The sequence below is a fragment of the Eptatretus burgeri genome, chromosome 3, assembly GCF_056783735.1.
Source record: "Eptatretus burgeri isolate ZD-2024b chromosome 3, Ebu_testis_v1, whole genome shotgun sequence".
NCBI classification, from domain to species: domain Eukaryota; kingdom Metazoa; phylum Chordata; class Myxini; order Myxiniformes; family Myxinidae; genus Eptatretus; species Eptatretus burgeri.
In genome coordinates, this window is record NC_140963.1 from 6,608,900 (window position 1) to 6,636,583 (window position 27,684).

The 27,684-nt window shown below is 42.6% G+C and overlaps 1 protein-coding gene and 1 long non-coding RNA gene across 6 annotated transcripts in view; one reads left to right on the plus strand and one right to left on the minus strand.

The window, feature by feature from the left end:
* Nucleotides 1-20,634, plus strand: part of LOC147029344 (uncharacterized) — an 85,618-nt gene extending 64,984 nt beyond the window's left edge. Inside the window, exon 3 of the long non-coding RNA XR_015055870.1 lies at nucleotides 20,103-20,634. This is a non-coding gene — a long non-coding RNA (uncharacterized LOC147029344). The remainder of the gene's footprint in view (nucleotides 1-20,102) is intronic.
* Nucleotides 1-27,684, minus strand: part of LOC147029343 (voltage-dependent L-type calcium channel subunit beta-1-like) — a 333,734-nt gene that overhangs the window by 69,605 nt on the left and 236,445 nt on the right. For 3 of the 5 annotated variants that reach the window (XM_085872336.1, XM_085872337.1, XM_085872339.1), the window contains 3 exons: nucleotides 24,613-24,689; nucleotides 17,492-17,625; nucleotides 1,550-1,630 (listed from right to left, as the gene is read on the minus strand). In XM_085872336.1, coding sequence (XP_085728462.1) covers nucleotides 1,550-1,630; nucleotides 17,492-17,625; nucleotides 24,613-24,689 — 292 coding nt within the window. Of the gene's footprint in view, nucleotides 1-1,549; nucleotides 1,631-2,187; nucleotides 2,208-17,491; nucleotides 17,626-24,612; nucleotides 24,690-27,684 lie in introns of all 5 variants that reach the window. The other 2 variants (XM_085872338.1, XM_085872341.1) reach the window with 1 other exon arrangement.

Consider the following 27,684-nt stretch of genomic DNA (forward strand, 5'->3'; position numbering starts at 1 on the left):
ATATATATATATATATATATACATATATACATATATATATATATATACATATATATATATACATATATATATATATATATATATATATATATATATATATATATATACAGTGGTGCCCCCAGAATCCGAATTTAATTCGTTCCAGAGGCTGTTCGGATTCCAAAACTATTTTCCCAATAAGAAATAATGGAAAGTGAATTAATCCGTTCCTGGACCCCAAGAAAACCCACTTTGAAGACACTTTCAACTGAAATTACCCATGTTTAAGGTAAAATAAGATGAGTAAATGACCTTTTCTGAGTCATGAATCTTCTTCCAAGTCTGGGGCATGAGCAGGAGCGTTGTTGCTTCTTCCATCAGGTCTGGATGCAGCTCCGGCCTATCAGTGGCCATTGAGATCTAAAACGTAAACTGTTCAGCCTGGTGGAGGTAGGTAATTAACCATGAAGCACCAAATGGTGTTTTATATCCCAGTATACTCTGTGGAGACACAAACGTGCCGTTTTCACCGCACGGTTCCATGGAGATAATCAAGAGGTGAAGCGATTGGGTGACGCAGCATGACGTCACTACCATGCTCGCGAAAAAAACGTTGAGTTCGTTAAAGCCGATTCATCAGAGGGCTCATTGAATGAATTCGCTTCACGACGGGTTTTCGCACTTTCATCGCTTCGTTATTTTTCAGAATCCTACACACGGTCAATTTTGGCAGCTTCAACATGGCAGCGAGATCAGACACACGCGTAGCGCTCTCATGCTTAGCGATAAGTTCTTTCTTCAACTCAATTGTCGTTCTCACGGACTTCCTCTTACTCCTATTTGCTTCACTGCTCTTCTTGGTTCTCATGGTGAATGCACAAGGGTGATAATTGAAGAAAAAAAAAACAGCACAAATCAAGGTGAAAACACGAGGTAAAGTAGCGATTGACACACGAGAGATGCTTTCACGAGGACTTCCACCGACAAACTGAATGAACAAAGCGCGAAGATGCGGGTCGAACAGGCGGGGGAGACACGTGAACAAACATGAATGCCACGTTGTGTTTGGTTTTCGAAAATGTGTTCGGTTTTTAGGGCAAATGTTTTTAAAAAAAATTGTTCGGATTCCAATTTGTTCAAACAATGGGGCGTTTGGATTCTGGGGGCCCGACGGTATATATATATATATATATATATATATATATATATATATATATATATATATATATATATATATATATATATATATATATATATATATATATTTCACACTCTTTTCAATGAAATCCAACTTCCGCCGCCCGATGTTGCACCACCATTTCGCGGTGGGCAGTATATGTAGATCAGGGCTTTGGCTCTGAGCGAAACCAAGAGTGAAGCACAATTAACCTTTTTAAAATCCATGAAATGATTTAAATTGATAGATTAACTCAAACTTTTCCCCATCACTGAGGACAGATACTTTTGCTTGGAAGAGATAATTCAAATGTTCAGACAAAATAATGACAAAATCAGATAAAATAATAAAATGATAACAAAAATTAGGATGGACGAAAGAACATGAGTTCACCTCGTAGCCTTTTAGGGAAGGTCCCACCAGTACGACAGGTCTCATAGATGGTACCACGTCATAAGGAGGTAAGGTCTCTGCCTGCACACCACAATATCACATATCCAGCAATCGACGCTCTGTTGTCAAATTCATGTGAAATCAAGCGATGTGGGTACTGGGCAGGCAACTGGTCAACGGCCATGCCGGGCACACACAAATAGAGCATGATAGGGCTTCAGGTCTCAGTTGTGGGTCAAAACAATTAATGGGAGCCACAAAAAGTGCAGCTTGCTTTCTCAACAACAATCGTATTCTGGGCAAATGCAAAGGTTGGGAGTTACTGTTGTTTTGCAGAGACTGGAAAAGGCACAAGGATTCTAATGCAATGGCATTGGAAGAAAGCAACTCAAGCAGGGCATGAAAAAGAAGGATAAACAACATAAATGCCTCAATATTTTGTTTTTGTCATTATTATTATTATTATTATTATTATTATCAATATTATTCTCAAAAAAAAAAAAACGAAAAACATGCTTTCTGATGTTGCTTTCCACAAACGATGCCATTGTTGGTGTCCAGTATCTAGTAAAAGCAGGTCCACAAAGCCACCGCAAGCATGAGTAGACACATCTCGTGGATATAAAGTGACCACTTACCAACTTCTGCTTCTGTTTCGCTGGAGGTGCCAACAGGAGTGGAAGGGAGGGGGAGAAATGGCTGTGAAAGCGTGCTCATTATGGCATGTGATATGCGGAAGCACACACCACTGAAGTTAGTCACAATGTTGAAGTTAGTTCATTTTGAGTCAGCGAGGCCTGCTGGGCTAGGTCAGACCTCAATGTTAGTTGCACCCATCCATGCCATTCCATACTGCCAACTTGCCGTGCTCGTGTTCCTGTGAACCATGAGTGATGCTGGTGACCTACCTCACCTCAACCACCACTACCACATTTAATGCGTATCTTATCTGCTGCTGGATTCAGTTCTTACTTCTTCCACTATGACCGCCAAAAACACTTTTTGGTCCGATAGTGAATTCAGCCTTATTCTTTTCCACCATAACATTCTAGAGAAATGCCAAAGTAGCATGAAGGTGAGCTCATTTCCTGTGCTTGTTGTTTAAAATGAAAGAGATTCGACATTATCCCTGTGCAATTATTTTTCCTTAAACTAAGGATCAAAGCAACCATAATTTCTTTCATTGAATATCATTAAGAAACAAGGATGAAATAATGATGAAGGAAAATAAAGCATATTTACAATATGGTTTGTTTTAAAATATATATTTAATTGTTCTAGATATCAGTGTCCACATTCAATAAACTTACTAATAAATTTGGAGATGGTAATCGGTACAAGCAAACAAGTCTCCATATTTGGCAGACAGTTTTTCTATACAAGATTGAGGTTTCTGTAAGAGTGAGGTGACATAGGGTAAAAATGGCAACAATCTGGCAGTGGGGCAATAGTTGGACACAATAATCAAGGAAATGAACAAACAAGAAAAGTGGAGTGAGAAGAGGGGAGGAATCATGCAATCCTGCAAGTAAGAGGGAATTGGTTTGGGTGAGGAAGCATTAATGGGACGAGAAAAGGTCATGAGTATGGATGGAGGATGACTTGAATTGGTGATGCACTACATGCTTGAAGCTCTGGAGGAAAGATTAAAGAGCCTCAGGAAAAGTGGTTACACAAACGAGAGAAAAGAGTTAAAAAAAAACAACAAAAAAAAACGCTATTTGCAGAGGTTATGTGCTCACAACAATCAGTTCCCCTTTACGTCCAGTAACAGTGTCAAACTCCTCGTGCCAGTACACTCCTCCGCATTTTCTCGATGCCCACATCCTTCCAGCCCTAGCCCTTCTATGTGTCCCCCTCTTCAGCATCCCTCCACTTTATATTTCCCTCTTTCTGCATACCCCCTCACCACACCCACTCACAGTTTCCTTCTCTCCCCACCCACTAAAAACTTCCCCCTCACTCCACCACCTCTCAGATTCCCCCTTGTCGCACACCCTCCCAGCTTCGGCCCGATCCCACACTCTTCCAGGTTTTCCTCTTCTCATATCCTCCAACCCCCCCCCTCCAGGACTTCCCCCATCTTACATCCTCTCCCTCTTCTCCATCCCCTCCCCTCTCCCCATCCACTCCCTCGTCCTGGGCCCTCCAAGCCTTCTTCCAATCCCACACACTCTTAGCTCCCAAACACACCCCACCCCCGCACCGCCACCTTTCCCAGCTCCATTTCACATTTCTGCACCCTGTCAGGAAGGCCTCCTCCCCTATCAATAACTGTGTGGACCTCAAACATCCGAGGCCTCCGCTCCAACCTGACAGATCAATCCAGGTCGCAGCTGATAAACTGGACATCATCTGTTTCACAGAATCCTTCCTTACACAAAATGTCCTTTTCACTCCTTTGTGTCAGTTTCTCCCTAGCAATTGTCTCTTCCAATTTGATAGGCCAGAAACCTTCCCTGGAGGTAGAGTTGCACTTCACATCAATAACTCAATGTCTCACATTCTGTGTACTGTCTGATCTTACACCTCCCAACCTCAAGGAGTATATTTGGCCATTTGCACCTCTTGTCTGTCTGTGTATTGCACCATCCTACAAACAGTGATGACTCCATCTACATCTATCTCTCCACCTCTCTATCTCTGCCAACATGGACCTACTTTTAACCACTCATCCCAACTCTCTCTTCCTCATATGTGGTGATTTCAATTGTCAACATGCCAATTGGCTGAGTGTTGGTACCTCTCTAACCAGCCATGGCACTTCAGCAAAGGACTTATGTGACTCCATGGGACTGACTCAATCTGTGAACTTTCCAACCCGGATTTCTCCTAATGGCAAATCTTCCCTTCTGGTTTTGTGATGATAAACATCCAAATAAATGTCTCCTGCTATTCCTCTGCTCCAATTGGTTCAACTGATCATGTGCTTATATGTCAACTTCTCTCTGGCTATTCTCAAAGAGCTGCCTCAACTCCAGCAAGTCTGGCAATTCACCCAAGTAAATTGACAGGCAATGCAAGCAGCCATCTCTCTTCAGGACTAGTCTGCCATACCTTCTGCCCCTGATATTAACTCAGCCTGGGAATTCTTCCACAGAAACCCACTCTGTCGTATGCACACTTCTATCCCATCTCGTCTTCAGTCATCATACCCATCCTCCTGCCTGTGGTATGCCTGGTGTTGGCTTAATGGTTATGGTGGAAAAGGCCTCGTTGAGAATTCATACGTCATTTCAAAAGTCACGTTTTCATCTGTGCTATTAGTACATCAGGGATACATCAGGGGTACATCAGGGGTACATCAGGGGTACATCAGGGGTAAAGTAAAGGTTAAGAGAAGCTTCGGAATGAGTTTTTCCTTCCTGATAGTTTGCTTCTGTGTACATCTTGTTCACCCTGTGTGTCCTCTCTGAACCCTCATTCTCCCATCCATCCTTGATTTCTCCAAGTCTCCTCTATTTTGCCCCTCAACCCTGCTGCTGGTGTATATTCGCTCTCTCTTTCTCCTGTTCCTTTTGTTCTGTTATGTTCTCTGATCCATTCATTATATTGTTGCGGCAACATTATATCTCTGATCCAACCGAGACACCAGCTTGCCACTCAGGGGGATTAATCCCCGGTTGTCGTCGGTAGAGCCGGACCTGGGCCACCACTCACAATTAACGTTACCTACGGTGGGTTGTTTTAAAACCACGAACGCCACCATGATAAGCCTGGTGTTGGCGCAGTGGTAAGGGCAGTGGCTTGGGACCCAAGAGGTCCTGAGTTCAAGCCCCGTTGGGACACTGAATTAATATATGTATGTATATGTATATATATATAATGTGTATATATATATATATATATAAAACCAAGTCGAAAACACCAGGGGGTTGACTCAGCCTGCCATCCTTCCGAGGTCGGCGAAATGAGCACCAGTTGTACTGGGCCCGGTGTATGCCCCGGTTAGAATAGGTGTACCATATCCCTGTGTGTCGTAAGAGGCGACCAGGGTTGCGTCAGGAAGGGCATCCGGCGTAAAAGCCTATGCCAAATCATTATGCGGACAACAAAACGAATTTCCATACCGGATCGGTCGAGGCCCGGGTTACCAACGACCGCCACCGGTACCGGTGGTCAGCAGGGTACCAGTGGAAATTGTGCTACTGCTGGGCAAAGGAGGAGAAGGAGACGGGGAAGGCGAGTCCGGAGGCAGTGGGAGAGGGGGAAGGGTAGAAGTGTGGAGGTGAGAGTTGGAACTCTGAATGTTGGGACGATGACTGGCAAAGGGCGAGAGTTGGCTGATATGATGGAGAGAAGAAAGGTGGACATACTGTGTGTACAAGAGACCAAGTGGATGGGGAGTAAGGCGAGGAGCATTGGAGGTGGTTTCAAACTGTTCTACCATGGTGTGGATGGGAGGAGAAATGGTGTCGGGATAATCCTGAAGGAAGATCATGTCAAGAGGGTATTGGAGGTGAGGAGAGTGTCTGACCGAGTGATGAGTGTGAAGTTGGAAATTGAAGGGGTGATGATGAATGTCATCAGTGCATATGCCCCACATATGGGGTGTGAGATGGAGTATAAAGAAGATTTCTGGAGTGAGTTAGATGAAGTGGTGGAGAGTGTATCCAAGGATGAAAGAGTGGTGATTGGAGCAGATTTCAATGGACATGTTGGGGAAGGGAATAAAGAGGATGAGGAGGTGATGGGGAGGTACGGTCTCAACAAGAGAAATGTGGAAGGGCAAATGGTGGTAGAGTTTGCAAAAAGAATGGAAATGGCAGTGGTAAACACGTATTTCAAGAAGAAGGAGGAACACAGGGTGACATACAAGAGTGGAGGAAAGTGCACACAGGTGGATTACATCTAAAGTAGGAGATGCAACCTGAAAGAGATTAGTGACTGTAAGGTTGTGGCAGGGGAGAGTGTAGCTCGACAGCATCGATTGGTGGTCTGTAGGATGACTTTAGAGGTGAGGTTGAGGAAGAGAGTGAGGGCTGAACCAAGGACCAGATGGTGGAAGCTGAAGGAGGAAGACTGTTGTGTGAAATTTAGGGAGGAGGTGAGACAGGCGATGGATGGTGGTAAAGATGGGTGGGATGATTGGGCAACGACAGCAGAAGTTGTGAGGGAGATAGCTAGGAAGGTACTTGGTGTGACATCTGGACAGAGGAAGGAAGATAAGGAGACTTGGTGGTGGAATGAGGAAGTACAGGAAAGTATAAGGAAGAAGGGGTTGGCGAAAAAGAAGTGGGATAGTCAGAGAGATGAAGAAAGTCGGCAGGAGTACAAGGAGTGGCGTCGAAAAGCAAAAAGAGAGGTGGCAAAGGCCAAGGAAAAGGCATACGACGAGCTGTATGAGAAGTTGGATACAAAAGAAGGGGAAAAGGATTTATACCGATTGGCAAGACAGAGGGACCGAGCTGGGAAGGATGTGCTGCAGGTTAGGGTGATAAAGGACGCAAATGGGAATGTGCTGACGAGCGAGGAGAGTGTGTTGAGAAGGTGGATGGAGTACTTTGAGGAGCTGATGAATGAAGAAAATGAGAGAGAGAGAAGGTTGGAAGAGGTGGAGATAGTGAATCTGGAAGTGGGGTGGATCAGTAAGGATGAAGTGAGGACTGCTATAAAGAAGATGAAAAGTGGAAAGGCGGTTGGCCCAGATGGTATACCAGTGGAGGCATGGAAGTGCTTAGGAGAGATGGCAGTGGGGTTGTTAACCAGATTGTTTAATAAAGTCTTGGAAAGTGAGAGGATGCCGGAGGAGTGGAGATTAAGTGTACTGATTCCGATTTTCAAGAATAAGGGTGATGTGCAGAGCTGTGGAAATTACAGAGGGATAAAGTTGTTAAGCCACACCATGAAGTTGTGGGAAAGAGTAGTGGAAGCTCGGTTGAGAGGAGAGGTGACGATCTGTGAGCAGCAATATGGGTTTATGCCAGGAAAGAGCACCACTGATGCGATGTTTGCTTTGAGAATGTTGATGGAGAAGTATAGGGAAGGCCAGAAAGAGTTACATTGTGTGTTTGTGGATTTAGAGAAAGCTTATGATAGGGTGCCAAGAGAGGAGTTGTGGCATTGTATGAGGAAGTCGGGAGTGGTGGAGAAGTATGTGAGGATCGTGCAGGATATGTATGAGGACAGTGTGACAGCGGTGAGGTGTGCGGTAGGCATGACGGACCGGTTTATGGTGAAGGTGGGATTGCATCAAGGATCGACTCTGAGCCCTTTCCTGTTTGCAATGGTGATGGACAGGTTGACGGACGAGATCAGACTGGAGTCTCCATGGACCATGATGTTCGCGGATGACATCATGATCTGTAGGGAGAGTAGAGAGCAGGCTGAATCGAGCCTTGAGAGGTGGAGGGACGCACTGGAGAGAAGGGGAATGTTAGTCAGTCGGAGTAAGACGGAGTACATGTGCGTAAATGAGAGGGAGGGTGGTGGTATGGTGCAGTTGCAAGGAGTTGAGGTGGGGAAGGTGGATTGGTTTAAATACTTGGGATCAACTGTCCAAAGTAACGGAGAGTGTGGGAGAGAAGTGAAAAAGAGAGTGCAGGCAGGATGGAGTGGGTGGAGAAGAGTTGCAGGAGTGATTTGTGACAGAAGGGTAGCTGCAAGAGTGAAGGGGAAAGTATACAAGACGGTAGTGAGACCAGCTATGTTGTATGGTTTGGAGGCGGTGGCGCTAACAAAAAGACAGGAAGCAGAGCTGGAGGTGGCAGAGCTAAAGATGCTGCGATTCTCGTTGGGAGTGACGAGGATGGATAGGATAAGAAATGAGTGTATTAGAGGGACAGCACAGGTAGGACGGTTTGGAGACAAAGTGAGAGAGGCGAGATTGAGATGGTTTGGACATGTGCACAGGAGGGAAGTGGAGTATATCGGGAGAAGGATGTTGAAGATGGAGCCGCCAGGCAGGAGGAGAAGAGGAAGGCCAAAGAAGAGGTTCATGGATGCGGTGAGGGCGGACATGCGGGTGGTTGGAGTGTCAATGGAAGATGTGGAGGATAGAGCAAAATGGAGACAGTTGGTCCGCTGTGGCGACCCCTAACGGGAGCAAGCCGAAAGATGAAGAAGAAAAACGCCACCCAGTCAACCACGAGTTCCAGTGTCCGCCGTCTAATTATTCCGTTTCACTAGAGGTCACGTGGTTACCTGAGCCCGGGGAGCACGCCCTCGGCAAAGCACCAATATTATCTGATTAGATTTTAATTGGGGCGGCCGAGCGTTTTAACCGCTGGTGCGTGCCGACAATCATTTTGGTCAAATCTGTGGTAATTACCTACCAGTCTATCTCCGTTCGGACAATGCAAGACCAATAGAAGGAAAGGACAAACACGGACAGGTTGGAAAGCGACAAATAATTTATTAATAATGAAATAAATAAATAAAAAGAACTTTATCTTGCTGAGGTAATTAAAGAATGAATTTCAAAGCAAAATCAATCAAAATGCCAGGAAAGAGATAAAGAGCAGAAGCTTATCGGGGGTTGACTTACTTACTGCTAAACGCAGACAAGGGTACCCAGCAGATCATTCAGGGGGAGGGGAGGGGGAGAATCGTCTCGCTCACCAGAAAGTCATCCGTGAAGCGAAAACGTCCTGAAAATGCGTGTGTGCGTGTCACGTGCGTCGCCAGCACCCAGCTTTGCCGTGCACCCTCTCGCGGGGCAGCTTTGAATGCCAGTCGACGTCTGGAGGGCACCAAGATCGTCTGTCGCGGGTTTAGACCCTGGTGTTGTTGGTGATCATCACAAGACCAGAAGGGAAGATTTGCCATTGGGAGAAATCCGGGTTGGAAAGTTCACAGATTGAGTCAGCCTCACTTGTTGGCGGCACTGCTCACACCCACATGCTCGCTTGCCGAAGCACTGGAAGGGTGAATTGTCTCTTCGGCGCTGGTTAGACATCCACTTCTTGGTCGCTTCTCTCGCCCTTTGCTTTTTCCTCTCTCCTTTCGCTTTTCCTATTCTCACGCTTTTCTTTTCAGAACGCTTTTTTCCCCTCCTTTCTCTCCTCACTTTTTCTCCTCGGACTTTTCCTCTTCACACTTTTTCTCTCCTGAACGTACCCCTTGCTCGTTTTTATATCCCCAGGCCGTTTCCGCGAGGTGCTGTCCGCCCCAAGCCCACCCCGCCCCACTGGGACACGGTTACCATGACGACCAGTGCGCTCTCAAAAAAGGCGGGCGTTGGAGCTCGCAAAATAATGTTGCTGAGGAAAAATGAGGACGGGCTTCAGAGCTCGTAAAATAAATGTGTGTGAACGTGTCTGTCGTAAAGAAAAAAAGCTTCCCATAAGAGAGGGGATCTATCCTTTACCCTTCTCAATGCATCACATTTAAGATCCCTTTAGACATGAGGATGGGGCTAATCTGAACATGCATTTAAAGAAATAACTGTCTGAGGACCTGGATGTGTGGATGCATTCATCAGACCGGATTCTGAAATCTGTAACAATATGTTCTACCTCGTCCACAAGACTCAACTTTGTATAAAAACAGAAAAAAGGGCAGTGTTAAAAGTATTCTATACAATTATTGCCAGGAGTTTGGACAATAAAATTTGAGAGGCTTCATACTGTTATGTGGAAGGGGGGGGGGGCGTCCATAGCTAGACTGTGGTAACTGTAGTATGGTCTGTGTGATTTGAGTAAGTTATATTGCCATGTAACAGATTTGTCAGTGCAAGTCGATTTTTTTTTTTTTACACGTGATGCTGAGAGATCAGAGTATGTAATTTATGGACAGGATAGTCAGGGTAATATTGTATGCTTAAACACCTCTTGTTTGTGGGTGGGCCAGCTGACAGCTTCCCATCACCAAAATGTACACGTGTCACACACTTCAAAAGGCCATCACGATCTCTCAGGCTGATGCGTCCAGAACATGGTGGAAAGGCACAGAAGCAGGAAAAGACTTATTTTTATTGGGGCTGCCCCGTGAGCGGGATGGCCTGGAAAGGGGACTCCGCCTGAAAAGGAGGAGGAGGAGCTGAGAGAATGGACACACCAGAGCTCCTAGCGTGCAGAAGGAGGGTGAAGAAGAGGTGCCGAGAGTTTTTATTGGGGCCAGCCCGTGAGCGGGATGGCCTGGAAAGGGGACTCCGCCTGAAAAGGAGGAGGAGGGGCTGAGAGAACGGACACACCAGAGCTCTCAGCGTGCAGAAGGAGGGTGAAGAAGAGGTACCAAGAGAGAGTCACGAGACCTGGTTCAGGGGTATGCAAGACCTGGCTTGTCCCCTCTTTGGTGTACTTTGTCACTGGCTTCCATAACAGGCTGCATCATCAACTTCCACCCTGCACATTTATGCTGAAGGAAAGACCTCGCCTGCGATTTTAGTGTTTGTACAAGTGCGATCTGTGGCACCTAGTGTGGGTTAGGTTTTATTTAGTTTTCATCATTGCATGCAAGTTTGCATATTCCCTTCTCCCTCTTTGTGTCTTTTTTTCTCACTTGACTGTTCCGACTGCTCATCCCATTCATGTTCCCCCCCCCATATTCTTTATAAATAAACCTTTTAAAAGGTAAAAAAAAAAAACATGTTCAATCCATCTGCCTGCTCTGCGTGTTGCCATCAATTTTGGCTCGTATGGGTGTCTTTGGAGAATGGTAAAGAGAAACTTGTAACTGGCCGCAGTAGGTTAGAAACCGCTCGGCCATTTCCTGCGATAAAGGATCCCGGCTTTTGCAGAAGGGCACAGATGGCCCAGGTTAACGGATGCTGTCTAATGTGACAATACTATAGTAGATAGTGAGGATCGTGAGAACTGCTTGATTTAATTGGGGAGAGTAAATGGAAGACAAAGTGAGGTTGCAATATGTATGGCTATGACATGAATGGAAAATAGGAGTATCAATCTCGGTAAATACAGCATTTTATGGAGAGAAATCGATATTAGGCAGTGAATTGAAGTGGAGCATTCTGTGTTCTTAGGCTCTTGGATGAAGGGAAGAGCAGGGTAGGAAGATCCAATTAGAAATGAGAAAGGTTTGTGGAAAGGGAAGAGTGATTATGATGGGAGTTTTAATATGTTGCACATAGATTGGGTTCAGTGCAGGGAAAAGCAGGGCAGAGCAAGAGTTTGTAGATTTTGTCCAGGATTACTGCTTAAACCAGTTTGGACACAAGCCTACAATGTGGTGGCAGTTTTAAAACTCTTTTGGAGTCCCATCATGCCTGTGCTCTAAAAACCACATGATCGGAATATGAAGGAGAATGTGGAAGTGAATGAATTTTGGGGAATAGTTACTGCAACAGTGTGAGCGAGGCTTTTGTTAAGAGTTGGAAATTGCGGTCAAAGATGAAAGGAATCGGATTTTTGAATGGCAGATTTTGAAAGGATGAGAAGGCAGTTATTATAGATTAAGCCATGCTAACAGGAAGACAATCTGCCTTCTGCATTCGAGGAATGATTGATAAATAAATAAAGAAAAAAAATGAACAATGCAGGGGAAATATATTCCAGCTCGGTGCAAAGGCCGGAGCAGGTGCAAAGCTGCACATCTAAGTGATGGCGGTTAGATCATTTTCACTCTGCCCGTTGTGAGCTCGTTTCTCACATTGTTACCCCACGCACATGAAGCAAAAAGTGGGGTTAAACAATTGGTTCACTTCTGTTTTTCTGTCTGTGTACAAACGTCAGTTCATGATCGACAAACAACTGAATTTCAACTGAATGTTATATTTTGAACATGAATCGGAAAATGAACCTGCGGAAATACTTTGGCTCTGAATTCGTCCCGATCGCACAAGCACAGAGAGGAACGAGATAATCTTTTTTACTGTCTACTTGCCTGGGAGTCAAACAAAATTGAAAATCATTCCAAACAGGAAACGTACTGTTTTTAAGGACGTCATAAAGGACACAAACACCAGGCATAATGAACTAATGTCACGTGTTAAATAAGGTGGTGTAAAAGATGTTGCAGCAACAGTGGTAAACCTAAAGCTGAACCCTCTCGATGACAACTATGTCCTGACTCAGAAGTAGCGACCAAAACTGCACAAAATATTCTAAATGAGGCCTCACTAAATTCCTATACAGTGTTGATGCAATCTTGTCAGGCTCGAAAAAGAACCAGACAGACAGTAAAGACTGTGCTTAATAAATCACGTTTCTAAGAAAGCGTCAAGTGATCTCCTGCTTTCAGAATTAATTGAAAAGTTGAGAACAATGAATAACATAAATATATCATATTCTAATAGAAAGGACAGAATAATCACAACACTTCAGGCATTTAATGATGAACGATGGGGTGGGAAATTGTGGAAGCAAAATGTTCATGTGCCGTAAGATTTGTTAGGAAAACATGATTGTTGTCCACATTTTCTTGCATTTCTCGTACAGGGTGGTCTAAAAGTCGTGTTGCCCCTTCCCAGTTGAGCATTCATTCTTTGTGACTTCACAAATGCTACACAAGACGTTTAAGAGGACTGAGCGACAAATTCCTTGGTGTAAGTAGAATGATGGAGTGCATACAGATACAGCTAGAATGGCATTCGGGAGAGTGCATACCTCCGCCAGGCTGAACAGGATCTGCATCCGTACCCTTAGTCCTTGTCACACACCAAAGTCTAATGAGCTTGTTCTTGTCACCTACTCAACTCATTCACCAAGTTTTGGCCAAATTTGTCTGTATTTTTTTTGAGATACCATGCGATACACCTCCATATCGTTTTTGGCCCTATCTCTCAATGGTGAAGAATCACTTAAAATATTCTCATATCCAGATCTGTATCTTCACCAAAATAGAATAATTTTGTCCTTTGTCAAACACCCAAACTGTCCACCAAGTTTCGTCCAAATCCATTCATAACTTTGTGAGATATCCTGCTCACAGACAGACAGACAGACAGACAGACAACCAGGGGGTGAAAACATAACCTTCATCCACCTGCGGTGATTGAGGTAATGAATGATTAATTATTGTACGTACTACACAATAAAACCTACATATTAATAGTTTAAGAACAAATTATTCACTGGAGAGGGGTAAAGCGACTTTCAGGCTGCCCTGTACAGAGCCGATCTAAGTAAAGTTCATACCATTTCGCTAAAAACAAATTTCAATGCGCTTGGTTAGAACAATATCTAAGGCTATATATCGCAAGATAAGATTATGAATCCAGCACTCCACAAAAATAAACGGCCAGCTCGTTGATTGAAAATTAAACAATCAAGTTATCATCCTGAGCAGTTTGTTTAAAAACGAAAGGGATGAACCATGATTTGTCACAAACTATGGCTATTTTACATTCTGTGGAGCCAAGGGAAAGCCATTCAGATTAACGGCATATTCGATACCTTCTACAAATGATATACAAACAAGAGTCCTTGGCATATAGAGGTATAATGAGGTATGTATTTAAATAAAAATATATTTATATATTTTCTTACTCATCATATATTCTTAATTACATGTACTCATGTGTATTGAAGAATAGACTGTTGAGGATATGTCGTTCATATAACTTTTTGAATGACACTCGTAGCTCCCTTTACAATAACGTTGCCATGGATTCCCCACAAGTCAAAAACAGGTCGATTAACCCAGGAATTCTGCTTTCACTCTGTAATATTAACCAGTACTGGTGTGTGGACACTTTAATCGAGTGACTGGGCTTGTAAAATATAGTGTCCTTTCTACTACCAATCTGTTTGGAGGGATTTTTTTTTTGTATACCTTGTCGAGGCTCGTATGAGAGCTAACACACAACGCACAGCAAGGGGGGCATGAGACAAGAGGGGCGGGAGAGGGAAGGACAAACCAATGGGGAACAGAGACATTAGGAGATCTGTGGAAGGGAGAGGGATGGGGTGGGGAGCATGGGGAATAAAAGATGGACATTACAGGGACATTCAGGAAGGAAAGCAGGCAATTTGAAGGAGGTGGGCTTGGGTGGATTAAAAGGTTAAATGGTAAAAGTGGAAACAAAATAAATAATTTGGCATGTATATACACACATGACGAAGAAATCAAATTTACAATTATTTAGAAAGAAATAAAAAAAGATCACTGATTAATTTTACATTGCCTGTAATATACAGAAAGATGACAGAAGTAAATAGACACCTTAAATCTATTCATTCCATCTTACTATAATTCACCGTCTGACCGTCTGTTCCCAGGTATCGCAAAAACGGCTGAACCGATCGCAACCATTTGTTGTGTGTGTAATCCTGGGGCCGCTTGGAGTAAAATAGGCATAAATATAATAACATGACCCTCTTGACGGCTCCCGTAGGGAGCGGGTGCTTCTCGTTAGTACAAATCACTGAGTAAAACTTGCTTTATACAGACTATAAGCACCCGCTCCCTACGGGAGCCGTCAAGAGGGTCATGTTATTATATTTATGCCTATTTTACTCTAAGCGGTCCCAGGATTAAACACCCCAAAAATGCTTGCGATCGGTTCAGCCGTTTTTGCGGTACCTGGGAACAGACAGACGGACAGACTGGGTGGAAAAATTGGATCGATCTGGGTGGAAAAAGTCCAGGAAACCAACATCATGGGCAGAATTGTTAACCCGTTAGCGTGAACCCTGGGAAGAAATCCCACGAGAGAAAATTTCGCAACTCGCTAGTTCTGTGCCTGAAAGAGTAAAAGCATTGAAATCTGCAAATGGCAAGTCTACCAAATACTTGTGTATGTATTCAAATGGATCAAATGTTCTTCAAATGTTCAATAAATAAATTCTTTTTAAAATCATGAAGTCTATTTACTTCTGTCACGTCTCTGTAGACCACCCATAAAAGCTCCATCGACTATTACAGCATCAGCATGGAAATGGGGAGGGGGTTCAGAAACTGTACATGGAAACAAGGAGGGGGGATAGACTGTGTATGGAAATGGGGAGGGGGTTCAGAAACTGTACATGGAAGCAGGGAGGTGGGATAGACTGTGTATGGAAATGGGGAGGAGGAGACTGGAAATGGAAATGGGGATGGGGAGGAGAGACTGTATATGGAAGGGGAGGGAGGAATTATATATGGAAATGGGGAGGATGAGAGGAGAAACTGTACATGGAAACTGGGGGTGGGGGGGGGTGGAGGAGAGACTGAATAAGGAAATGGGGAGGGGGAGGGACTATGTATGGAAACGGGAAAGGGGGGGTGAGATTGTATATTTGACTGTTGTTTAAGTGAAAAAAAAATATGTTTTGTTGCGGATATAACAAACATTTGTACTTTACAAACATTTCTTGATTTTTGACTTGTACACTTTGCCATTCACTTTTGCAGAAGGGCTTTGCCATTTGTGGGGGTTAAGTTCTTGAAAATCCCTGTGAACCGCAAATCCACAATGCACAAACTTGAGGGTAACAGGGAAAAATATGGTTAGAGAATTCAACTATCAAATTTGTCACCCCTTTTGCCAAACTGTACCCAAAATTAACATGTTTGTGCATTGATCTTGTGCTATTTATTATCATGAATAAAAGAGTTCTTAAGAACATAAAATAAAGTGTATTTTCCTGTATTAAGAACATAAAATAAAGTATATTTTCCTGTATTAAGAACATAAAATAAAGTATTATTTTCCCGTATTAAGAACATAAAATAAATTATTCTTTTCCTGTATTAAGAACATAAAATAAAGTATTCTTTTCCTGTATTAAGAACATAAAAGAAAGTTTATTTTCTTCGGTTATGATAAGATCATGAAACCAACTTTTAATAATAATGATAAACGATCCAATAATGCGATGGCGATGTTGATGATGACGACAATAAAGACAAGTTGAAGGAATGAAGTTAGAGGGTTTAAGGTGGTTATTATGTTGATGGCCCATGGTATTTCAGTAAATAAATATGGAAAATAGTTCACGAACCCGTGATTATTTGAGCACTTTGACCGCAATCTGCAAACCTTACTTCAATAAATTCATCGTGATCGAGTGAATCGACGAAGGAGAAACCCATGAACAGCAAGGCCCTCTTGTACTAGAATGTACTCTGTAAAGCTGAAGCTATAAAGAAAGCCATAATGCTCATGGTAGAAGCAAGAAAATGGAGGACTTTGCTAGAATGGCATGAATTGAAAATGTGAAGAAAGATATGGAATGCTTAAGTTTGCACAAAACTGATGAAATGGATAGATCCGTCTGGAGGAATACCATTATTTGACCAACCCCCTTAAAAAAAAAACCTGGAAAATGGTTATAAAATGTTTGTTGTTGGTACACAACACTACACTACATGACACTATACTATGCTATACTACACGACACTATACTCTCGTACATTATGCTTGCTCTTATTAAGCTGCTTTCACTCTTTTTACAGTTGGAGGAATTAATTTTTCTTCCAAACAACTATATCCACTTGTTTGAAATTGTTTATGGATGGTATATCTTGGCATTCTTGGGAGAGAAGGGTTAGAGAGAGGAATGGCATCCATTTTGCCAAGTTAAATGCAGCATTGGTAACAAAATTTAACAACCTGTTAAATTTTATAATTCTGGAAAGCAATTAGGAATCTTGGATAATCCAACTGCTATGAGCACTGCTTACACCCACTTTTAACATAATGTCATTTAAGCTCCATCCTCTGTTGAACGCAAATCAATAAATGATCGATGATGACACCCTCGCCGTTTGCTCAACCATCATAAAATGTGCAACACTTTTTCAGGATGTTCTAACTTTTGACTTCAACATGCTAATTAAAAAAGTACTTATACGAATTGCAATGACAATTAAACAGCACAATAAGTTGTGCCCGTCAAATTATTTAATTTAATACTGAAACCTAAATTGCACTTAAAAATAAAGCAAGGGATATATCGTTTGTAACAAATAGGATCAAGATCGAGGATTGTGGTTGGTGAAGACCTGAGTTTAGTGATGGCTGCAATGAACACAGAGCACAAGGCACACTGGTCTTTGCTAACAGGATCTGGTGATCCTAAAAGCTGGGTGGAAGAACTAAAAGCAATCCAAGGCCTTTACCTTCCTAAAGAAGGCCTTGCGTTTCCCACCGCCCTGCACAGCACTCGTGCTGCTAGAACTGCCTTTGGGTGAACGCTGGTTGCCCTGAGCATCAGTGTCATCGGCCTCTAGGCTGACGGCATCTGCGTCATAGGCTGGCATGGGTTGAAGTTCATGGGTTACCATGGGTCAGAAGGAACAGGAGTCAGTAGGATCCAGATATCAGAAGGGTAGGAAAGCAAGTCAAAGGGCACATGAGAAAAAGGAGAAAAATGAAAATCTAAAAGTTAAAAGCATTAGCTTCAGGGTAAAAGGAAGGCAAAGGTTATTCACATCGATATTTCAAGCTCACACAGCCTTACAATTAATTTTTGATTTCACATTGCTATAACGTAGTCACTGAAAATAATAGCAAAAAAAAATAAAGGACTTGCTCTGATTAAAGTATTTGCAAATTATGATGAGTCCTACATGGTTCTCCTTCATAATGAAAGAGTATATATTGGAATTATTGACATAACATGTGAAAGCAGAAGTAACTCTAAGTGACTTCACAAGGGGCAGAAGGGTGAAAGCCTGTTCAACTCAATTATTTTTCAAAGAAGTGACTAAAGGGTGTTCATAAAGACCATTTATTCCTGCAATGGCAAAAGATGAATAAAACCTCCACCTCGAGCAAGCAAAACTCTTAACAAATTGACCATCACTGATGGAAATAACTCGTGCGGATCACAAACAGGTGACAACATTACAATTAATGTCTGCAAATAAAAGAGCAGGCCAAAAGTGGTCTAACTGACTATTCACTGCATTCTCTTTCTTTCTTTGTTTCTTTTTTCATTGGAGGGTCACTATATTTCCTTGAGCCATAAGATTAGTAATTTTGGTGTTTATTGAGAGTATGTGAGAAGAAACCATTACATCAAACAGTTTGAATGCAAAAATTACAGCACAATGATTACTTGGAACAACAGCATAATTTTTACAACGCACAATATTTATTCAGATGAATAACACACTGCAAGAAAAAAAAAAAATGAAGTAATATTATGAATCAATAGGACACAAAACATTTGACCCAGGAATTAATAAATGTAAGGGCAATAGTTTAACATTGATGTGGACTTTTTTTAGTGGATGCAAAAAAAAATAAAGGACCAATGGTCCTGTGGCTCACTTGGCTTGCTGCCAAAAAGTGAAGTGAGGGATGGATCAGGGTAAAAATAAGAGCTGGATTTAGAATACAGATTTTAAGCCAGATAGTATTGATATGATGTTCACAGTCATGCAATTCCTTGCTGTCTATGAGCCTTAATTTTCAAGATATTACCTCTTGGGAGATGATGATGTCACTTCCTGTTTTGTCAAAATTATCCCAAGTTGATAAGGTGCAACTCCAAGGTGTCTACATTTTATATTTTCCAAGATATTGTCCACTTTCTGTATGATGACTTCACTATCAGCAATATTGTGTTTCAGATCAGCTCCTTTTAATCCGATGTTCCCATAGGTAGTCGATCATATATGTAAAGTTACGCATCAATCAGTGAACAGTTTCAGAGAGGATTTTTAAAGGTTTTCTTATGATCCAATATGACTGCCATACCACATGACTGATTACGTCATTGTTAACAAACTACATTTCGCTTGGGTAGTTGTTCACAAATTTAAAGTTTTGCATCTATGAGTTAGGCGGTTTGAGAGAAGAAGATTGTTAAAGGTTTTCCTGTAATCCAAAATGATGGCCAAACTATATCGAAATTCAAGTACTTTTGGGACCATTAAACATTACGATGACATACTTAAAGGTGGTGGGGGAGGATGCCATGAACAAACGAATTCCACCACACCAAAGATCATTTAGCCAAGTTTGGTGACAATCACATCAGCAGTTTCGGAGAAGTTGCAAGTGTTTGTAGACAGACGGACGACGTGCCATCCCATAAACTCACGTAACTATGTTCCAAGTGAGCTAATAATACTTCAATGCTGAAACTTTGGGTATTCTACCCTGAGCAAGTTATACAGGAAGTGATATCAATCCTGGTTAAATCATTATGAATAATAAAAAAAGTCATGATGACAGCCAACACATTCACATGTTTCGTAGCTTCGGTGCACATTTAAGGATAGAATCAAATGAGTTTAAATTCACAGGAGACAGTCTCTGGATAACTTGTTGTTGCATGTCTTTCACATTAATCAGAGTTTAAATGTTGCCGTGACTTCAAAAAACCAACAGCTTTTAGTCAAGCAAACATCAAATGTGTTGAATAGGTAGTTTTGGAGACTCAACAGATTAATATATATGAATATTGCAGAATAATCAGATGTCAGTGTTAATGGTGTGGTAAGCATCATTCATTCTCACTTTAAATTCAACAACATTGGTGCAAGGTGATTACCAAATGATATTGTTGTGGGAATGATCCTGAGGGGTTTATAAAACTGCTTAGTATAACAATAGTTATTTCTTAGTATTTGTTTAGAATAAGCATAACTTAATTAATTGTGAGGTTAGATATACATGGCTGTAACATCGAGTGAGTTGTTTCTTTTCCCTTGCATCAAATCTCTGACTGTGTATTTTTTTTTTTGTTTTTCCTCTGTTGACATCTCCTTTTGAAACTAGCACATATCAGCCTTGCAGTTCAAACCATGGGAGAATGTGTGTCGAATCTGAATGGAGAAAGGCTGCAATGAGCTTCACCACAGGAGCCCACTCAGCATGGCACGGGGCTTATCGACTGTTTACTCGGATTGACAGTTACGGCTGCCCATGTGGAGAGATGTTAATGCCAGAGAGCGACAGTTCCACCTGATGAGAGAGGGCATTTTGGAAAAAAGGCTTGAGTGCAAAAACGAAAACACCTGAGATTGTCAGAGAGAGAGTCTCTGAGTGTGCAGAGCTCAATGTGCAGGAGCTGTAAACGTTTAATCCCCAGGGTAAAGAGGGCTTTGAAGAGAGCGACAGTTCCGGACGTTTGAGGAGCTTTTACACCGGATTGCGCCAGAGAGCTACCAACACGACGAACTCTGCTCCAGGACTCCTGCAAGGTTTGCCTCCGGGTTTGAAAGCAACCTCTCAACATTGTTTGCATTTCACTATGTTGTATTCTTGTCAAGTGAATGAATTGGCCCTAAAATAAGAATCATCAAGAAAGCTGCGCCACTTGGTTTGTTCGAGGGCGGTATGATTCTGTAAGAGTTTTATTACAGGTTCATTTATATTTGTTTTTTGATTACATAATGGTTGTTGTTGTTGTTTCATGTTATGCTTCTACCCTGCCATTTACTTTGAAATAAATATTCTGGGTTTCAGGTTGGATTCTGTTCGTTGTTGTGGCCTCATTTGGTGATTTCGGGTGATTTCAGTGTCATACCGCCAGCTACTTCAAACCGGCTCAGGCCACACTTGTGATCCTCGGTTGCTCAGCCAAATTAGAAAGGTCGTGAGCACCAATTGGCACATAACCCAGTTAATTCCACAGTCCCAACGACTATTGTGACATGACAAACAACTCCAGGAACTTGCTCAGGGCTGTGGATTAGCTGATAGTTGCGGTCATTTCGACAAGACCGGTGGAACTTGAACTGGGTAACCAGAACGGGACATGGCGATTACAATATCATGTATGATGAAAAAGTAACAAATATGACAAACTAAACAGTTCCTGGAACACTATGAAGAGGAGGAAGATGATTTATTGAAGAAGATCGTGATATGCGATTGGACCTGGGTGCATCGATTAGTGTCAGAATCAAAGCAAGATGGCATGGCGTGGAGGTGTGACTTTACTGCATGATAATCCTCACAGCACTCACACAGCAAATGTGGCCACTACTACTCGAGTGGAGATGGATATGGAAGTCTTAACTCCTTCACCCAGCCCATACATGTTGCGTTCTAATTTTGATCTTTTTGGACCACTCAAAGAAAATCTAGTAGCTCGGAGTTACATTTACGAATTATGATGTCAAAGTATGCATTCCTAAATGTCTGTGTACCAGTCTCAAAGATTTTTTTACATATATGTGGCGCCAAGGCACAACCATTTCACGAGGACAAGTATGCACTGTAGCATGGGAATACCTTGAGAAAAATGTGGTGTCATCAACTTCCCTGTAAAATTGGAGTTCTAGAATAAAAGTCCACATCAACTTTAAACTACCCTCGAACAATCATTCCAGTGAGGATTAATGTGGAAAACAGTTAATTAATTAAACATGTGCAGACAACAACAAATATGAATGTAAAAATATTTCGACATTGAAAATGTTTTTAAATTGATCATTCATATGAAACCAACGAAAACCATAATTTCATGGTGTAAGAGCTCAAAAAAATAAATAAATGAGAAAACAATTTCAAGTTTGATCAGTTTTGAGGCAAAAAAGTGCAAATTTGCACAAGTATGGCACATTTGTGGATTATGAATGGGGAATAAGAGCTATTTCAATGTATTGAATCAGTATAAATTGGGGGTTATCAATTGTGAGTGAGGGAATGGGATGGGGGAGGTGTGGGAAGGGGTTTCGACAATGTTGGGGTGAGAGGGAGGGGACATCAAACTTTCCAGAAGCACAGCGAGACTTCAAACGATTCACTAAATAAAGTTGCTCACAAATGTTTTTCTGCCATTGTGTCCAGGGCATAACTTTTTTTTTTTTACCATTTGAGCTTTTGCCATCAAATTTTCAACAAGCCTCTATCATGAGAATATGGAGATATAATTAAAAATTCGGTCAAACTGTTAAAGTGCAAAGTCACGGTAATTATAATTTGCCCATATTAACCCGGCCAGGGCACTTTTAAGCAAGAGACTGTGGGATTTTACACACTGGAGACAAGTTCCGAGAATGTTAGGGTTGCGAGTGGTAGGAAAGCCAATTAATTTCACCAAAAGCTCTCTCTGTGAAATGTTCAATCGTTTCTCAGCACGAAAAACGATTAAAAGTGCTCCGGTCTTTTCCAATAAACGCAGAGAAGGCCAGACCATTACAGCAGTCACATCAATCCAAAGTATGCAACGGAATACGTCAGCCATTTCAAATGTGCAATCACAGGTGAGTTCAGTTATCGGTCTTCTTTTGAAAAGATCCTGGTCTATTTTTTTTTAATACCTTGTCAAGGCTTGTATGAGAGCTAACACACAACGCACAGCAAGGGGGCACGAGACAAGAGGGGCGGGAGTGGGAAGGTCAAACCAGTGGGGAACAGACACATTAGATCTGTGGAAGGGAGAGGGATGGGGGGTGGGGAACATGGGGAATACAAGATGGACATTACAGGAACTTTCAGGAAGGAAAGCAGGGAATTTGAAGGAGGTGGGCTTGGGGTGGATTCATGGGGGTAGAAAAGATCGATGTTTTGGATGGGGGATGATAAGAGGTGGTGATGAACTGCTGTTTTGAAGGCCTGGAGGGAAGAAAGGGATTGAACAGAGTGAGGGAGTTTATTCCAAAGGCGGGAAAAAGAGGAATGAAAGAGTGAAGGTGAGCAGTGATTCGTGATTTTGGTAGTTTTACCAGTAGGGGGTTGTTGGCGGACCTTGAGCGCCATGCGGAAATGTGGTGTGGATAAATCGCAGATAGTGAGACCCGGAAGCTTGAAAGAAAGGACTTCTTCCAGAGGATTGTTGAGAAAGTAGATGGGGGGGAGGGGTGGGGGTTGGTCCAAACGGTCCTTTCGGAGAGACATAGCGAGAGTGTGAGATTTGTTGGGATTGAAAGACATGTTCCACGTGTTGGACCAGGTTTGTGATTTTACCCAGATCTGCAGTGAGTGAAGAAGCTGCTGCTTGCCGGTCTGAGGGATGACAGATGGTACAGCAGAGGGTGGATTCATCAGCAAATAGATAAAGAGGATTTTCCAGAGAGTCGGAGAGATCATTGATGAAAATGAGAGAAATAACAGGGCTCGGAACACTACCTTGAGGAACTCCAGCCTGGACAGGAAGAGGGGATTAAAGAACTCCATTTAGGGCCACATGTTGACTGCAAAAGGAGAGGAAGTCTGCGAGCCATGAGTGGAGATGGTCTTGGATAACATAGGAAGAGAGTTTGGTGAGCAGGGCAGGGTGCCAGACCGTGTCAAAACCACGTGATATGTCTGGGGATGTGGCTCTGATTTCATGTCCGGCATTGAGGACCTCCATCCATTAGTGGGAGAGCAGAGGCAGCATATCCATGGTAGAGTGACCTGGTCTGAAACCAAATTGATGATCGGAAATCAAGCCATTGGAGAAGAGGAAGGATTTAATGTCTGAAGCGATGATGGATTCCAAAACATATCTCAGGAGGACTGAATTGAATACTGTTGACAATCATCTCTTTTTCAGTCTTTCTCGGATGGTCGTGTTCAACATTCTTAAAATTGATCGCATCTATCATTTGACCCTAAATGGACTGTTTTGGGTTTTTTTTTTTTAAAGAATATTTGACAGCCAGGTTGGAGGGGAGGAGGGGTTTGCATGGAATTCCACCTCAGATCTCCGCTGGTGCGACAAAATCATATTCCCGTTGGACCCCAACATTCACCTGGGATATGTTCCTGAAAAATGCTGCGAATGTCGAATACGTGAATGTCGGGGCATTGCTTCAATGTGAAAAGAGGGGATAGGTTCCTGATAGCAACTGGCATGATGATGTTTTGGAAAGTTGTGAATAGTGATTATAAATAAAAGAACTAAAAAGAGAAACAGGAGGAGAAGGACAGGAGAGAGAGAGAAAGCAATAGAGAAGAGTATGAGATACGTTGGAATTAATAGTAAAATAGGCTCGGTGGAAATAGGAGTGAGGAGATAGAAAATAAAGACTTGGGTTTTGTAGATGAGTGTGGGTGATTTTGGTACTTTTGAGGACCTAAGTACTTTTGAGTACCTCTATGGTACCAAAGGACACTAAAGATCAATTTGTAATCATGGAAAGGTTGCATCCTATAAGGAAGGTGAAAACAATTTAAATGCAATAAAATGTGAGATTAAAATGTTTTCATCAAATGAAGTCAAATATTCGGGAGAGTGAACTTTACATTTCTTGGATAAAACTAAGACATCAATGAAAAGAACTTTGGTTTATACCTTCATTTCTGTGCAACTATCCAACAGAACAATCATAGTTGTGGATGATTTTTGGCTCACCAGATGATGGAGGGGTGGAACGTCGAGATGTCGGAACGAGGTCACCGATGCTTGAGGATGAGTTGCCCGCAGCACGCCTGCATGACATGATTCCATGTGACAGTCACAGAGAATTCTGCACCATCAAGGTTGCTCTGCACATTTATTCAGTGAAATTATAATGAACTTAAAATTCCAGTTAAATTCATGAATCCACATGAGAAGGACAACACTAAATCTATATCATAAAGCAGGAGTGTCTGTCTGTCCGTCCCCGAACTACTCCCTCAGTTTTTGGGATAGTCCTGACAAAATACTGTTGAACATTTTGGGGTCCCAGCCGGTGTCCTAAGGTGGGTGGGAGGTTTCATAAATACCTCAATGCAATTAAGATTTTGAGTTTCGATCCATTCAAAGCTGCACGTATCTGGATGCAAATGTCAGAACGGCATTTACCATTGTGTTGTGTCCCTCATGAGTGATTGTAACATTGTATTTTGTTAAATTAATGGTATCGTATTAATTTGTGATTGGACTGATGGTGTTTGGAATGAAAATATAGAGAGATTGAGTTAAGGAGAATCAGGAAATGATGTGAGGGTGTCCATGTACGACATTCATGGATTCGGCAGTTGCAGTTTGGCCATTGACATTATTGAAATATTAACCACCTCACTTCTGTTGGGTTAGCTGCAATTAGTTTTTTTTTTCCCCCAAGTGCTTCACAAACCGGCTATCAATGTGTGACGTTCGACTGAAGGTGCAGCAGGAATGTCCAATTTATTGGTTCATGCTTTGGCATTAACCGTTTCCACATTGTCTGTTTGCATTTGGCCTCCCTCCTGTGCAAAGCAATTCCTCGCTAGTTCTATAAAAGTATGAAGTTCCTCGCTAGTTCGATAAAAAAAAAATCATCACAAGAGTCTCGTGCAATCACAACAGACGGCCCGGGGATATAAAAAACGAACGAGGGAAAGCGTGAGGTACGTTCTGTGAGGAGAGACGTTCTGAGATATAAAAAAGTGCGGAAAAAGCAAAGAGCGAGAGAAGCGACCAAGAAGCGGGTGTCTAAGGCCGAGGTCACATTTGCCACGGCGGCCATGGGGTCTCCAAAATCTGCGTCCACTTGCAATTATACGGCGGCCGCAGTATTTCCACGGTCACACAATGTAGCAGTCACATATGTTTTTATTTTTCGGGTAGCCGCACGGCGTATTTAGAAATTGTGGAGACTGAAAATGTGGGGGTGCCGTACGGTCTTTAATTTGATGTCGCACGATGACCTTAGGGCGTCGCTGCGGCGGCCATAGAATTTTCAAGGCAGCCTCAAGGTGCCCGCAAGGCGACCGCAGGGGGGCCCGAAGGCGAACGCGCGGCCAGACGGACGGTAACGAGTGGGTATATATACCAGTTCTTTTTTTTTACTGAAATAAAAATATACCAGTATATATATCTGAATATGCTATAACTATAATATACCATGATGCCCCCAGAATCCGAACGCCCCATTGTTTGAACAAATTGGAATCCAAACAATTTTTTCGAGAAAATTTTGCCCTAAAAACCTAATACATTTAAAAAAAACAGAACACAATGTGGCGTTCATGTTTGTTCACGTGTCTCCCCCACCTGTTCGAGCCGTATCTTCGCGCTTTGTTCATTCAGTTCGTCGGTGGAAGTCCTCGTGAAAGCATCTCTCGTGTGTCGATCGATACTTTAGGCCTCAGTCACATTTGCTCTACAGTGAGGATACGGCGGCCGTACGCCCTCTGAATTGACAGAAACATGCGGTGGCTGCAGAGAAACTGAGGTGGCCTCAGGGAGGCCCTACACCGTTTGGCTATATGTTACAGGTCGTAGGGTCGCCGTGGAATTATAACGCGGAGTTATAACTTTTTTCATTTTTACGTTCGCCGTAGAAATTCGACAAGCCGAAACAAAAGAACTGGAAAAAAAAATTAACTCATTCATTCCCGTCCGTCTGGCTGCACATTCGGCTTCGGGTCCCCCTGCGGTCGCCTTGCGGGCACCTTGCGGTCGCCTTGCGTCTGCCATCAAAATTCTATGGCCGCCGCAGGAACGCCCTAAGGTCACCGTGCGACATCAAATCAAAGACCGTACGGCACACCCATGTTTTCGGTCTCCACAATTTATAAATACGCCGTGCGGCTACCCGAAAAATAACAAGGACAAATGTGTCCACCAGCAGTGTCCAAAACTTAAAGGTTTTGTCGGCTAAAAAAAAACAAAACAACTTCCGATATTTCATCATATGCCTTCATTAAGCCAATAGCGAAACCCGTCATAATGTATTTACGTATTTACGATATATCGTGTATTTACGAAATATATAATGTATTTACGAAATTACAATACGATAAATGGAATAACCTTTAAATAGTAACGTCAACTTTTCGAAACTTTAAAGCAAATGTCCGAATATATTTAAAAGTTCATGATAGACGCTCTCAAAAGGCACCGTCTATGTGAGGATGTGTACATGTGCTCAGTATTTAGGACCCGCATGAAGTCACAATGGAGGGTGAAGAGGAAGCAATGGGAGAGATGGAAAATAACCCCAACCCTCGGTCTCTGGAAAATGCGGCGACAATGTGAAGAGCGAAGAAAAATGGACATGAAGGGCGAAGAAACCAACAGCAGAATAGAAGCGATGAGCAGAAAAATGGACAGGATGAGCGAAGAAAACACCAGAATGGAAGCGATGAGCAGAAAAATGGACAGGATGAGCGAAGAAAACACCAGAATGGAAGTGATGAGCAGAAAAATTGACGAAAACAGCAGAAAAATTGACGTGATGGGTGAACAAAACAACAGAAAAATGGACAGGATGAGCAAAGAAAACAACAGCAGAATGGAAGCGATGGACAGAGAAATGGCGGCGGTACGAGAGGAGGTAAGGGAGTGTCGGATTGGTGTCAGGGAAGAGATGAAGGAGAGCGAGGCCAGACTGATGGGAGAGATTGGAAACATAACGAAGGAGGTAGATGGACTGACGATAGGACAGAATGAGTTGAAGGAACAAATGGAGAAGAACACAGGGGCGATAAAGGAGTTAAGAGCCACCAAGAAGGA